This window comes from Dendrobates tinctorius, unplaced genomic scaffold, assembly GCF_039654945.1.
Source record: "Dendrobates tinctorius isolate UK_male_01 unplaced genomic scaffold, ASM3965494v1 ptg000028l, whole genome shotgun sequence".
Lineage (NCBI taxonomy): Eukaryota > Metazoa > Chordata > Amphibia > Anura > Dendrobatidae > Dendrobates > Dendrobates tinctorius.
The window spans coordinates 66,291,082-66,305,880 of NW_027361696.1; the positions used below are offsets into that span (position 1 = coordinate 66,291,082).

General features: G+C 48.0%; 1 protein-coding gene across 1 annotated transcript in view; it reads left to right on the forward strand.

Moving 5' to 3' along the window:
- The window catches only part of FUZ (fuzzy planar cell polarity protein), a 142,833-nt gene that overhangs the window by 90,625 nt on the left and 37,409 nt on the right, over positions 1 to 14,799 (forward strand). The window contains exon 9 of the mRNA XM_073570885.1: positions 8,688 to 8,767. Coding sequence (XP_073426986.1) covers positions 8,688 to 8,767 — 80 coding nt within the window. The remainder of the gene's footprint in view (positions 1 to 8,687; positions 8,768 to 14,799) is intronic.

The window sequence follows — 14,799 nt, forward strand, 5'->3', positions numbered from 1 at the left end:
ACAGTACAAACTTGACCGCAGGAATTCCTTGGGACAAACAGGTGACAGATGTGATTCTAACAGATGCAAGCTCCTTGGGGTGGGGGGCACACCTAAGGGGTCGTGTAGGCCAGGGGTCCTGGACACCTCAAGAAAGGAGGGCATCCTCCAATCTTGGAGAATTGTGGGCAGTGAATAAAGCCCTAATCCACTTTTTTCCCCTACTCGGGCCGCAATGTCCGCATCATGTCGGACAACAAAGTAACGGTGGCATGCATCAACCACCAAGGGGGGACAAGATCACACTCCCTAATGAAAGCAGCAGACGACATCCTGGGCAATGCGGAGCAACACTTACACTCCTTAACAGCTTTACACATAAAAGGGGCAGAAAACATAGAGGCCGATTTCCTGAGCCGCAATACTCTGAGGCAAGGAGAATAGGTTCTAAATCGGTCCGTTTTTCAAAAAATAACGCAGCTTTGGGGGGAACCAGTAATAGACCTCTTTGCCAACAAGCACAACAGGCAAACACAAAAGTTTTGCTCTCTAAACCCGAGGGAAAATCCATGGGCAGTGGACTCTTTGCACATTCAGTGGGACTTCAAGCTGGCCTATGCGTTCCCCCCCCAGTCGCTCTGATCCCAACAGTGGTCAAGAAGATCAGGAGCGATCAAGCCAGAGTAATTCTGATAGCCCCATTTTGGCCAAAAAGGCCCTGGTTTGCTCTACTGCGGAAAATGTCCCTCTCCGATCCATGGGTTCTGCCTGAAATCCCGGACCTTCTAGCTCAGGGCCCGATATTCCACGCACAAGTCAAAGGATTCCATCTGACGGCGTGGAATTTGAAAGGTCGCTTTTAATGGATACAGGGTTCTCTCCCGGGTTGGTGACCACCCTGCTTAAAAGTAGGAAACCGGTAACGACTATTATCTACGGCAGAACATGGAATAAATTCCTACAGTTCTTAGGTAAGCCGTTAGAACAAGAACCCCCGATTAGTGCCATCTTGGAGTTTTTATAAGCAGGATTACACCTGGGGTTAGCGGTAAATACGCTTAAGGTTCAGGTATCTGCATTAGGAGCGCTCTACAACTGCAACTTGGCAGAGAATAGATGGATAGGCAGATTCATCAAATCCTGTCATAGGGCTAAGCCTATTCCAATACCCAGGATAGCTCCCTAGGATTTAAACCTAGTACTAGAGTCCCTTACAAAGGAACCATATGAGCCATTACATCAGCTCCCCATAAAATTTCTGACCCTAAAAACAATCATTTTAGTGGCCCTTACATCAGCCCGTAGAATAAGCGACCTGCAGGCTCTCTCAGTGAATCCACCCTACACACAAGTTTTTCGGGACAGGGTGGTGCTAAGAACAGACCCCGCTTATCTGCCTAAGGTAGCGTCAGATTTCCATCGGGGTCAAGAGATTATCCTCCCTTCCTTCTGCGATAATCCAAAGAATCCAGGGGAAGAAAAGTTCCATAATTTGGACGTTAAGAGAGCCCTGCTAGAATACATATGTCACTAGCCAATGGAGGAGGTCCCAGTCTCTATTCGTAGCTTTTCAGGGTGCCAGGAAAGTGTATGGGGTTTCAAAAGGGACTATTGCTAGATGGATTAGGGAGGCCATTAGTGTAGCCTACTCAGCTAGTGGTATCCCGATTCCTGACGGCATTAAGGCTCACTCCGCCAGAGCCGTGGCAACCTCCTGGGATGAAAAAGCAGAGGTATCAATTGAACAGATTTGTAAGTCCGCTACCTGGGCCTCACCTTCCACCTTCTTTAAGCACTATAGATTAAATCTATCCTCCTCTGCTGACTTAACCTTTAGTAGAAGGGTGCTGCAAGCGGTGGTCCCTCCCTAAGGTGTTTCGAAGTCTCCAAAAGTCTCTCAGGTGTGCTGTCATGGGTGAAGGGAAAACCACCATGGTTACTTACCGGTAGCTGGTTTTTCCGGAACAAATGACAGCATCCGTATATTTCCCCCCCCTTTTCACCGTATGGGTGTGCACGTTTAGTAGGGTGCTTTTGTGTGATGTGGTGTTGGATTAACATGTACTAACCGGGAAGTCCTCTCAATGCTCTGTAACCCAACTGAAGCGGGGGAGATGTGCTGCCCCTTATATCTCAGTAGGTTCCTGTCCTGGCAGGGAGGATCCCTCTCTCAGGTGTGCTGTCATGGGTTCCGGAAAAACCGGCTACCGGTAAGTAACCATGGTGGTTTCTGGTGACAGTTTCCCTTTAATCCATAATGTGAGGTCCTGCACCGATCCCCAACTCTGCTATAACCCTATGTTGTGGCGAGTTGTGACATCAGTAATGTGACTGCTCAGCATGCCAGCCAGAACACCTTGAGCTTAGCGTGAGAATGCAGCTGCAGTGACGAGCGGTGACGTAATTAAGGTTACCGCTGTTCACCAGCAGCGGTTCTCACAGTTAGCTCTGTGTGAGCCGGCCTGTGAACTGCTTTAACCTTACTGACATCACTGCTCGATGATGAGTTGGATACCACACCCAGCACCACGGAACAGCGCTAAATGTACTACTATTTCCCGGACAATGGTAGAAGTCACACTGATGGTGAACATGGATGTTACACATAGATGGCACCGTTACTGTTTTTTCCTGTAGCGGTAATATCAGTATGTGTGAAGGGGGCCTCAGGGTGAGTAAAGCATAGATTTTTGTACTTTTTTTTAATAAAACAAACTGCAGGTGAGGGACTGATATTTTCTGAAACTGAAAAACTCCGGAAAATGCAGACCCATAGACAACTTGCGTGACACCATACAAAGTATGTGCTTAGCAGTGATTGCTTTTAGTTTAAAAAAAAAAAAAGTTGCGCTAAGTTTCCAGATGATTTTTTTCTTTCTTTTATTCATTGGCACAGCTTCATTCCTCCAGTGATTTCCCTCCTACAAGTTAATGCACCATCATCCTCATCTTCAGTTTAAGTGAGCTGCCCTCACAAATTACTTGAATGCCTTCCCCACGCTCTCCTTTCTGATCTGCCTTTTTCAACTACTTAACCTCCCTGCTTCTATCTGTAACACTGATTGAGGGGAGGGAGAGCAGAGAAATCCATCTGTGCCAGAAGAGATTAGACCAGATAATAGTCTATAAAAAGAAAGCACACCTTTCTACCATTTTTGATGCTGTAGGATGCTTCAGTTTGCAAACTGGACAGTAAAATCTGATGCAAATCTATCAGAATTCTGCTCCTGTCATTGATGGATTTCTTTTTTCCCTCCCTTCTTTCAATGTTACAGATAGAAGCAGTGAGGCTGAATAGTTGTTCAAGGCAAATCATAAAGGAGAGGGGGGGGAACATTCAAGTAATTAGAGAGGGTAGCTCACTTAAGCTGGCACAAACTTTTAATGTCCAGTAGGAAAGCAATCACTCCAGGAGTGAAGCTATTCCAATGCACGATCGATAGTAAAAGCACCTTGGAGACACAAACCTCACATCCAGCACGTATTACTGTCAGCGACACATCCTCAAGAGAAAAATCTGATGTTAGAAGCATTTAAAAACTGCATATTCTAGGGTCTGAAAATGAATGAAAGAAAGAAAATACACTGCATTTCTGTAATATTGCACTATATTATAAGGCTGCGGATTCTCCCGCAGATTTTTCCGCACAAAAACCGCAGCTCTTGGCAGAAAACGCATGTGCGTTTTTACCGCGGTTTTGATGTGTTTATGCCGCGGATTTGATGCGGTTTTTCAGTGCGGTTTTGCCTGCAGATTTGTATGCGTTTTTGTAAGCTAAATAAAGATATATTATTTAACAAAAAAAAAGATTTGTGATGTCATTTCTGTCCAACCTCCTTATTTACATTGGTCCAACTCACAATCCATTACACACACGGATGGATGGATGGATATGTAAATTAAAAAAAATGGCAAGGGCTCCCGCGCAATTTTCTGCGCCAGAGGGGGGGGGGAAGCCGACGGCTGGGGGCCAATATTTGTATCCTGGGAAGGGGGTAATACCCATGGCCCCTTCCCAGGCTATGAATATCAGCCCGTAGCTGTCTGCATAGCCTTTACTGGCTATTAAAATAGGGGGACCCCCCAAAAAAATGACGTGGGTCCCCCTATATTTTATAGCCAGAAATGCTACGTATACAGCTGCGGGCTGATATTCATAGCCTAGGAAGGGGTCATGGATATTGGCGCCCCCCTGGCTACAAATACCAGCCCGCAGCTGCCCGAGAAATGGCGCATCTATAAGATATGCCAATTCTGGAACTTAGCCCCTCTGTTCCCACTCCCGTGTAGCGGTGGGATATGGAATAATAGGGGGTTACTGTCACCTTGCTATTGGAAGGTGACATTAAGCCCGGTTAATAATGGAGAGATGTCAATAAGACACCGATCCAATTTTAATCTTATGATAATAATAATAATACATTTTATTTCTATAGCGCCGACATATTCCGCAGCACTTTACATTTCAGAGGGGACTTGTACGGACAATAGACATTACAGCATAACAATAATCACATAGATCATAACAGATACCAAGAGGAATGAGGGGCCTGCTCACAAGTTTACAATCTATGAGGAAAAAAAGGGAGACACGAAAGGTGTGTGGTAACAGTTGCCCTGATTGTATGGATCAGCCATAATGTTAAGTGTGTAACAGTACAGACGCAAAGAACTAATGGATGCATAAAGCATGTGGGAACATGATGTGGGGAACCTGGTTATGGTAAAAACTTTTGGCTGTGCCATATAGGGATAGATTAGGTTAATGTGTTGAGGCGGTAGGCCAGTCTGAATAAATGAGTTTTCAGGGCACGCTTAAAATTGTGAGGATTGGGGACTAATCGTATTGACCTGGGAAGTGCATTCCAAAGAATTGGCGCAGCACGTGTATAGTCTTGGAGACGGGAGTGGGAGGTTCTGATTATTGAGGATGCTAACCTCAGGTCATCAGCAGAACGGAGGGCTCGGGTAGGATGGTATACTGAAACAAGGGAGGAGATGTAGGGTGGTGCTGAGCCATGAAGAGCTTTGTGGGTGAGGGTAATAAGGTTGTACTGGATTCTGGAGTGGATGGGTAGCCAGTGTAATGACTGTCACAAGGTAGAGGCATCAGTGTAACGATTGGCGAGGAATATGATCCTGGCAGCAGCATTCAAGACAGATTGGAGGGGGGAGAGTTTGGTAAGAGGGAGACCAATTAGAAGAGAGTTACAATAGTTGAGACGAGAATGAATAAGAGAAACAGTAAGAGTTTTTGCGGAGTCAAAAGTAAGAAAAGGTCGAATTCTAGAAATGTTTTTGAGGTGCAGATAACAAGAGGGAGCCAGTGATCGTATGTGGGGGACAAAGGAAAGCTCGGAGTCAAGCATGACCCCAAGACAGTGGGCATGTTGCTAGGGAGTAAAAGTGGAACCACACACGGAAATGGCAATGTTGGGTATAGGTACATTAGTAGCTGGAGGAAACACAAGGAGTTCAGTCTTTGACAGGTTCAGTTTCAGATATAGTGAGGACATGATGTTAGACACAGCGTTTAGACAATCGCTGGTGTTTTCTAGAAAGGCTGGCGTGATGTCAGGAGAAGAAGCATATAATTGGGTGTCATCAGCATAGAGATGGTACTGGAAACCAAATCTACTGATTGTTTGACCAATAGGGGCAGTGTACAAAGAGAAGAGGAGGGGGCCTAGGACTGATCGTTGAGGAACCCCAATAGTAAGGGGAAGATGAGAGGAGGAGGAACCGGCAAAAGATACAGTAAAGGAGCGGTCAGAGAGATAGGAGGAGAACCAGGAGAGAACGATGTCCTTGAGGCCAATGGAACGGAGCATAGTGAGGAGGAGCTGAAGATCCACAGTGTCGAATGCTGCAGAGAGATCCAAGAGAATTAGCATGGAGTAATGACCATTTGATTTAGCTGTTAGTAGATCATTAGAGACTTTAGTGAGGGCAGTTTCAGTAGAATGTAAAGAGCGGAAACCGGATTGGAGAGGGTCGAGAAGAGAGTTATCAAAGAGATAGCGGATAAGACGGGAGTGGACCAGGCGTTCCAGGAGTTTAGAGATGAAGGGAAGATTAGAGACAGGTCTATATTTAGCGGCACAGTTTTGGTCGAGGGATGGTTTTTTAAGGAGTGGATGTATGACGGCATGCTTAAATGAGGAGGGAAAGATACCAGAAGAGAGAGAGGTTAAATATTTTAGTTAGGTGAGGGGTGACAGCAGGCGAAAGGGGCTGGAGTAGATGTGACGGAAATGGGTCACTGGTGCAAGTGGTTGGGCGAGAAGATGTTAGGAGACTGCTTACTTCTTCTTCTGTGACTGGTTCAAAATCAGAGAGTGAGCTATATGCAGTGGGGGATGGAGGACAGTGCATGGTATGAGGTGATTGGGAGATAATTTCCTGTCGGATCTGGTCAAATTTTCTTTGAAGTAATTGGCCAGATCGTCAGCTCGAAGCTCCGTGGTTGGGGCCTGTACTTTTGGGTTGAGTAGAGAATGAATAGTGTCAAAGAGACGTTTAGGGTTATTGGACAGAGAGATGATGAGGGTGTTGAAATAGGTTTGTTTTGAGAGGTAAAGGGTTAAAAAACACACACGCACACACGCACACACACACACACACAAGAATAAAGTCTTTTAAAGAAATAAAACACAACACGGTTTTCATATTTTTATTGCACGCTCAGATCCAAGCGACGCACTCGTCTCCTAGAAAAAAGCGAAAAATAATAAACCAATAGTATACTCCCTGTCCGACGCAGTCCAATTAATAACGAGGGTCCCACGACGATCTCCCCTATAGAACAGTGACATCAGGTGATTTGACCGCTCTATAGGGCCTCCCAGTGATGAACTGACAGGAGATAATGCCTCCTGCAGTCCATCACTGAGGTTACCTGAGTTCAGAGTCTCACTTTACACCAATGCTGGTGTATGAGAATTAGGGCTAGGGCTAGGTTTACGGGACCTTTTTCCCGGCGGAGGGATACCTCTGCCTGTCATTTCAGTGCTGGAGCCCATGGAGAGCGGTCGCATCAGCTGATGCGGCTGTTCTCCACGGGAGATCGTTATGGGACCCTCGTTATTATTTGGACTATGGCGGAGAGATGAGTATAGGTTGGTTTATTATTTTATGTTTATTACAGGAGATTGATGGCTTCGGGGAATTAGGTGTATATGGTGAGTATGTACTCTATGTTATGTGTTGTATGTTATATGTATGTTCTGTATGTAATGTATGTGTTTTTTTTGTTTTTTTTGTGTGCAACACATTAGCCGGATGATGGGACTACTACTGTCCCATCATTGGCTAATGTGTCACTCACTGACAGTGTAGCAGGCATCGCCCGCTGGGACTTGTAGTCCCATCAGACGATGCCTGCACACACACACACACACACACACACACACACACACCGCAGAGCCCCCTGCAGAGACCCGATCACCTCCGCACAGACCCCCCGACAGCCCGATGAGACCCGCAGACCCCTGCTTACACCCCCGGAGAGCCCGATGAGACCCGCACACCCCTGGACAGCCCGATGAGCCCCGCAGACCCCTGCACCCACCCCCGCACTGCCCGATGAGACCCGCACAGCCCCGGTAGCCCCCGGACAGCCCGATGAGCCCCGCAGACCCACACATACACGCCCAGTCACCGCCCACACACCATACAAGCACACAGTCACCGCCCACACTCTCCCCCACTCCCGATCTGCAGCGTTTCACCCGCAGCAAAGCCGCAGATCTTTTTGAGACCTGCGGTTTTGCTGCTGATCAATGCAAGTCAATGGGTGCAGAAACGCTGCAGATCCGCACAAAGAATTGACATGCTGCGGAAATAAACCCACAGCTAATTTGCACGGATTTTTCCTCAGCATGTGCACAGCGTTTTTCATATTCCATTGACTTTAATGTTACTGTACAACGCAGGAGTTTCCGCTGCGGACCCGCAGGGCCAAATCCGCTGCGGATCCGCGGTAGAATCTGCAACATGTGCACACACCCTAAACTTATCAGTCGCCAACAAATATTATACAGGGAACATACTTCTAGACTAGGACATGTTTTTTTTAACTGTCTCTATTGTTAGTATATGATCAATAAGAGCCAGTATAACATGATTTATATACTCCGGTTGTAGGGCATTGTATCACATCTGTTCATTGTAGAAATACTGTACGATATATTGAAAGAAAGAAATCCTAGAGAGCTCACTGTCAGATTCTCAGTTCGCTTACTTATTTTTTTTTACCCTGTGATTTCCAAAAGTACATCACTCTGTTCCTCTTTTATTCCTCATAGAAATGTATAAATAATGACTGGGCGTCACCATTCTGCATGTCAAAGAGGTGTGTCCTGCCAAGTCAGCTCTGATTGGACAATGCCATAGTGATTAGTGACACCCCCCAGGTGTCAATATATTCATTGATTGATTGACCCAAAGCATCTAAAATAAAAAAAATGATCACACATAAGTCAGCATAGGAGTTGTAAGCACAAAGCGAAAATTGCTTAAACAAAACTGCTTGATTTTATTTATTTTTTTTTTTTTAAGCATATGGGAGGTAAAATAAAAATTGGACGTAGGCATTAATAAGGGCCTGGGGCCGACTGATGCCATCACTGAGAACTGCTATTGGGGGTATATTTGGATTTTCTTGATTTCTCCACTGTATTCTAATCTGAGGTCCATGTTTCTCTAGACTCCTGCTAGTGAACCGGGATCTGAATAAAAGCCTATATACAGTGAAGGTTCATCCCATGGACGACATGCAAAGAGCAGGTGAGCCCATTTTACTGTAGCAGGTCCACAATATTTCAAGTCATAATCCCTAAAAAAAGAGAGAATATTCCTTTTTTTTTTTTTAAATTTTACCTTTTTGTACTTTTTTTTTTTTTTCCCCAAGAACAAATATTCACATGTTCCTTTTAAAATTTTGCAAAACTTGACCCAAAATTTTAGACGTATGCGAAATTGCTCTGAGGTAGTTTGGAGGGGAAGGAGTGGGATTAAAGTTAATTTCCACCTAATTTAGCAACTTTTAAAAAAAAAAAAAAAAAAAATTATACTTGATGAATTGGGTGTAAGCATCTATAAACTTAAAATCCCGCTGTCCATATTGAACATTTTAAAAAAAAACAACAAAAAACAGATGAACACATATAACAAGTAAAGCGCCATGGATTAATGGCGCCATAATAATGATAATGTAACATTGTTTTGGTGGTCAGTCTCCAAGGCAACGAGTTGTAAGCAAAATCAAATTGTTCAAAGCTCAAGAACGACTAATAATTTTAAGAAGCAGCAAATTGAAAAATTGCTTATATTTACAAGCACTATCCAACAGTAGCCATCTATGAAGATGGGAGCAACCCTTTTAATATTAGATCTATGGGGGACCGACATTCCGCATCACCACTGATGGCTATTAACAGCTCTGGAAGCAGCCAGATGTAAACAGTGTATGGGGCAGGAACACAAAAGGGGCCATGTGTCCTGGAGGAAAGTCTCGTAAGGTACATACGTGTGTGTGTGTATCAAAATTGTATTGTCTTGATATCAATACATGATTAATTCCATTTCCCATTGTCTGTATTACGGTATTCATGTTAAGGAGCATGTAACTAGATAAGGCGGGTGAGATTACCGACATTTACAACCGCTAAACTACGACGAGTGAGGCAAGATACATCATGTAAGAATTAATTACTGCATGGTGAAATAAAGGCTTTGACTGTCAGCTTCATCTCTCACATCAGACTTAAAGGGAGTGTCATCAGGATATGACCTTGTGTTCAACTTATTTTTTAGCATTTTTGTTGATTTTCGTGCACTTTTTGTGTAATACAATGACTCATCATAGAAAATAAATGAGCGTCCCACCTATGTATATTCCACCTGTTACACCAGTGTCTGGTTTTAATTAATAATAAATAGTTAATAATATAGGTGATATATCATATCCATTTTGACCCCTTTGTACTTTACCCATTATCCTGTTACTTTGTGTTTTTGTCTTTTGCATTTGTACATTGTGCAGCTTTCAGATGTAGCAGAGCTGAGTTTTTCAGTGCAGCAGGGTTCAGATGAAGCAGAGCTGGGTTTTTCTCCTTCGTCTCATTGGGGGACACAGGTACTATGGGTGTATGCTACTGCCACCTGGAGGCTGACACTAAGTGAACAAAAAAAAGGTTAGCTCCTTCTCCGCCGCATACAACCTCACCCTGATTGCGGGCGGAAACCAGTTTTTTGCTTAGTGTCCTTTGGAGGCACACACGACTGAATGTCTCCAGACATTTTTTTCCTACTATGAAGATAAGACCGGGGCGAAGGTCCCTATTGAAAGGGTCCGATCTCCCCAAACCATCAACGGGCGAGCACGCGTTGAGTATCGCCCTCCGCGTATTCTTTCCCGCACCGTGGGAGGTATCTGGGCCTTTTTTCCCAGACTTCCATTTTTGTGTTTGTTATTTTATGAAGACAAGACAGGGACAATGGATCCTATTGAAAGGGTCCGATTTCCCCAAACCATCAACGGGCGAGCACGTGCGAGTATCCCTCCACGTATCCTCTTCCGCGACGTGGGACATAATGCCGGACTTAGCCCTGGCCACCCCTAGGTATTGAAACCATGGGGCTGTACAGAGGCACAAGAGTAGCCTGTGCGGCCCCCACTGCTCCACCAACGCTAGGACGGAGGTGCGGCAAGGCGGCGGACGGTCCCTCTCCTCACCCCCTGAAGGGGTTAGACGGAGCTAGGGTGCCTGCACCGTCCATAAGTCACCCCATTCCCTCTACCTGAATTCTTCATGAAGGCCATTCGGAGGCTCTAGGAGAGGAGGATGCAGCCTCTGTCGCTTTTTTTCCCCCGCTTCCACACTGGCGTGGACGCCGGATTCTGGCGGCGATTCAGGCGCCCATAGGAAGTGGGGCACCCGTGATGTCCTTCCTGCGCGCCCCTTTCCGCGGCGGGCATGTAAAAATTTAGCCTGCGGCTCCGGCCGAGAGCCAGGCCGCGGGCAGGAAGTCCCGCCCTTCCGGCGTGACGTCATTTCCGGCACCAACCCCCCGTGACCAAAGCGGAGGCCGAGCAAATTGAGCTCCCGGCTTCATTCCTGGGTAGGCCGCGACCGAGGGAGGACGTGGCGGCCTGCTCAGAGGAAAGACGCAGGAAGGATTCCCCAAACAGCGGTGCAGACAGGAGCGGAGCACGGGGGACACAGGTTTGGGGTGAGTGTGAACCCGACCCTGGAGGCCATATTACGTGGGGTTAGGGGTGCTACTCCTCCTCCTCCTTCCCCCTCAGATCCCAGCGTATAGGAGGTATTCGTGGGTGTCCAGCCTAGCAGTAATATGGCCGTAAAAGGGAAGACGCACACGTTTCTTTATGCCGCATGCATCTCCTGTGGGAGTATGTTTCCACGAGCACAAACCAAAAAGTTATGTGACACCTGCGACTCCGAGCGCGCCCAGGAGCCCCCCCCCCCGTGACAGAGCTCAGGGATTCAGATCCCCCGGAATGGGCCTTATCACTATCGCGGTCTATGGCATCTCTGACAAAGGCGATCGAGACCCTTCAAGCCCCAGATAGGGGCTGAGGCGCCGGCTCGCCTGTCTGGAAGGGGTCGACCACCTCACAAGAACCTCTGGCTTGCAGGGGCCGCGCTCACACTAGGCAGGTGCATAAGAAAAGAACCCACACAGTATCCCCGGGCCCATCCAGTGCTTCAGCATACGTGAGTGCGGCGTCTCGTTCTCTGTCACCATTTTCTGAGAGCGAGCAGGGTTCAGATGATGACGCAAACGAGTCCCTGGACCTAGATACTCCAGGGTGTCGGGAAACGGTTGATAGTCTCATCGAAGCTGTCAATCAGACTTTGGGAAAGGAGGATGACTTCTCCATGGCCTCAGACCATAAAGTGGCCTTTAAGCAGGCGAAGCAAACGCATAGGGTATTTGGCATTCACCCAGAGTTCGAGGACATAGTGCAGCGTCATAGGGAACGACCGGATAAGCGTTTCTCGGGCCAGAAAACATTGGAGGCAAGGTATCCGTTTGCACCTGAGCTTTGTAAGAAATGGGCGGAATCTCCAGTGGTGGACCCGTCAGTCTCACGCTTGGCTTCGAAAACCTTGTTGTCGGTGCCTAGTGGTTCTTCCATTAAAGACCCCACGGATCGGCTCATAGAGAACTTGGCCCGCTCTGTATATGAAGCATCAGGGTCAGCGTTTTCTCCCTCGTTTGCAGCAACATGGGTAGACGATGTCATGGTGAGAATCGTTGAATAAGATCCTGCAGGATAGGGATCTACTGACGGAGGTGTCGGAAATTGCGAGTCAGATTGCCATGGCCGGTGACTACTTGATCAACGCCTCTCTGGATGCGGCCAGTTGTGCGGCACTGGCAACTGCAAATGCAGTCGCCATTAGGAGGGCCCTTTAGTTAAGGATGTGGCGGGCCGATTTCTAAGAAATCTCTCACTTCCCTTACGTTTCAAGGTGGCCGTCTATTTGGCGAGAAATTAGACAAGCTCATTGCAGATGCTACAGGAGGGAAAAGCAGTTTTCTCCCACAGCAGAGAGCCAAACCGCCGCTTCGCCAGCCTCAAGCACGGTTTTGGGTTTTTCGTAACCCCGGGTGGACGGCAGCATCCAATGCCGCCACGCCAGCTCGCTACAACCAGGACAAAGACCGGCAGGTCACATATAGAGCCAACCCACTGGGCAGGATACGAGCTCACCAGTCCAGGCCGAGGGGTACCAGGTCCCAAAGAGCCTCAGCCAAATGACTCTGGGCACTCTGTACCTGAGGATGGCAGAGTAGGCGGCCGCCTGCTCCAGTTTCGCCACACCTGGGGCACGGTAGCACACGACTCATGGGTAGCGGAATTGGTGTCCTCAGGGTACAAGATAGAGTTTATCGGGTATCCCCCAAAACATTTTGTTATATCTCGACTCCCCAAAGTAGAGCCCCGGGCAAGGGCGCTGCTAGGGGCCATCGATTCACTCCAGCGCAACGGTGTCATTGTTCCCGTACCAGAGCACGAGAAAACTCAGGGTTTTTATTCCAATCTGTTCGCAGTTCCCAAAAAAAGACGGGTCAGTCAGGCCAGTGCTGGATTTGAAACTCCTGAACAAGTTCATCAGGATCAAACATTTTCGAATGGAATCTCTCCGTTCAGTAATATCAGCCATGGAACAGGGAGACGCGAGTCTCCTCGGCTGGGGAGCAGTTTTTGGCCACCACACGACTCAGGGACGATGGTCGCAGCAGGAGGCACGCCTACCGATCAACTTTGTTGGAGATACGGGTGGTTCCTTTGGCCCTGCAACATTTCCAGCACCTTCTGGCAGGCCGTCCCGTTCGGATTCAGTTGGACAACGCCACAGTGGTGGCTTACATAAATCATCAGGGGGGCACTCGCAGCAGGACAACCATGCGCAAGGTGGAACACGTGCTTCGCTGGGCCGAGAGGAACCGCTCGGTAATTTCGGCAGTCCACATTCCGGGCGTAGAAAATTGGGCGGCGGACTTCCTCAGCCGGCAGGGTGTCGCATGCGGAGAACGGTCTCTGCACCCCGAGGTCTTCTAGCAGATTTGCCAATGGTGGGGGACGCCGGATGTGGATCTGATGGCCTTCAGGGTGAACGCCAAAGTGCCCGGGTTTGTCGCTCGTTCTCGGGACCCGCGAGCAATCGCCGTGGATGCGTTGGTGCTGCCTTGGAACCAGTTTCGCCTTCCATACTTGTTCCCTCCGCTGCCGTAACTCCCAAGGGTCATCAAGAAAATCAAAACAGAGGGGGTTCCAGCAAATCTGCTGGCACCAGACAGGCCCCGTCGGGCATGGTAGGCAGATCTGGTGCAGCTGCTCACCGACGTCCCATGGCAACTGCCAGAACGCCCAGATCTACTGTCCTAGGGCCTGATCTTCCACCTGAAATAAGGGGCCCTGTGGTTGACGGCATGGCCGTTGAGTCTTGGATTCTGACCCAGGCGGGGTTTGCACGTGAGGTGGTTGCTACAATGGTTAGCGCCCAGAAGCCCACCTCGGCGAGAATTTACCATCACACCTGGAAGGTCTTCTTTGCATGGTGCCGAGAGCGCAGGTTTTCTCCACTAACTTTTTCTATCCCCAACATCTTGGCTTTTCTCCAGTCGGGTTTAGACTCAGGGCTGGCCCCGAGCTCCCTTAAGAGACAGATATCGGCCTTGTCCGTCCTTTTCCAGCGAAAGATTGCTACTAATTTGCAGGTGAAGACGTTCATTTGGTACCTCCCTATAGGGCTCCCCTGGACACCTGGGACCTTAACTTGGTCTTGAGTGTCCTGCAGGAAGCTCCTTTTGAGCCGCTGCAAGATATTTCTTTGTCATACCTTTCCAGGAAGGTGGTATTTTTGGTAGCCATAACTTGCATTAGGCGGGTCTCGGAGGTGCCGGCCTTGTCATGCCGAGCTCCGTTTCTCACTTTTTTCAAGGATAAAGTGGTTCTAAGGCCAGCTCCTCCCTTTCTGCCGAAGGTCGTGTCCTCATTTCACATTAATGATGATATTGTCTTGCCTTCATTTTGTCCAGCGCCAGTACACCGTGTGGAAAGAGCTCTCCACACACTAGACCTGGTGAGAGCACTCAGGAGATACGTGTCTCGGACGGCACCCTTTCGCCAGACGGATACGCTGTTCGTGCTCCCCGAAGGGTGCAGGAAGGGACTCGCAGCCTCAAAAGCGACCATAGCCAGATGGATTCGTTTAACTATTCAGGAGGCCTACCACATTAGAGGCACGCCGATTCCGGCAGGGATCAGGGCGCACTCGACT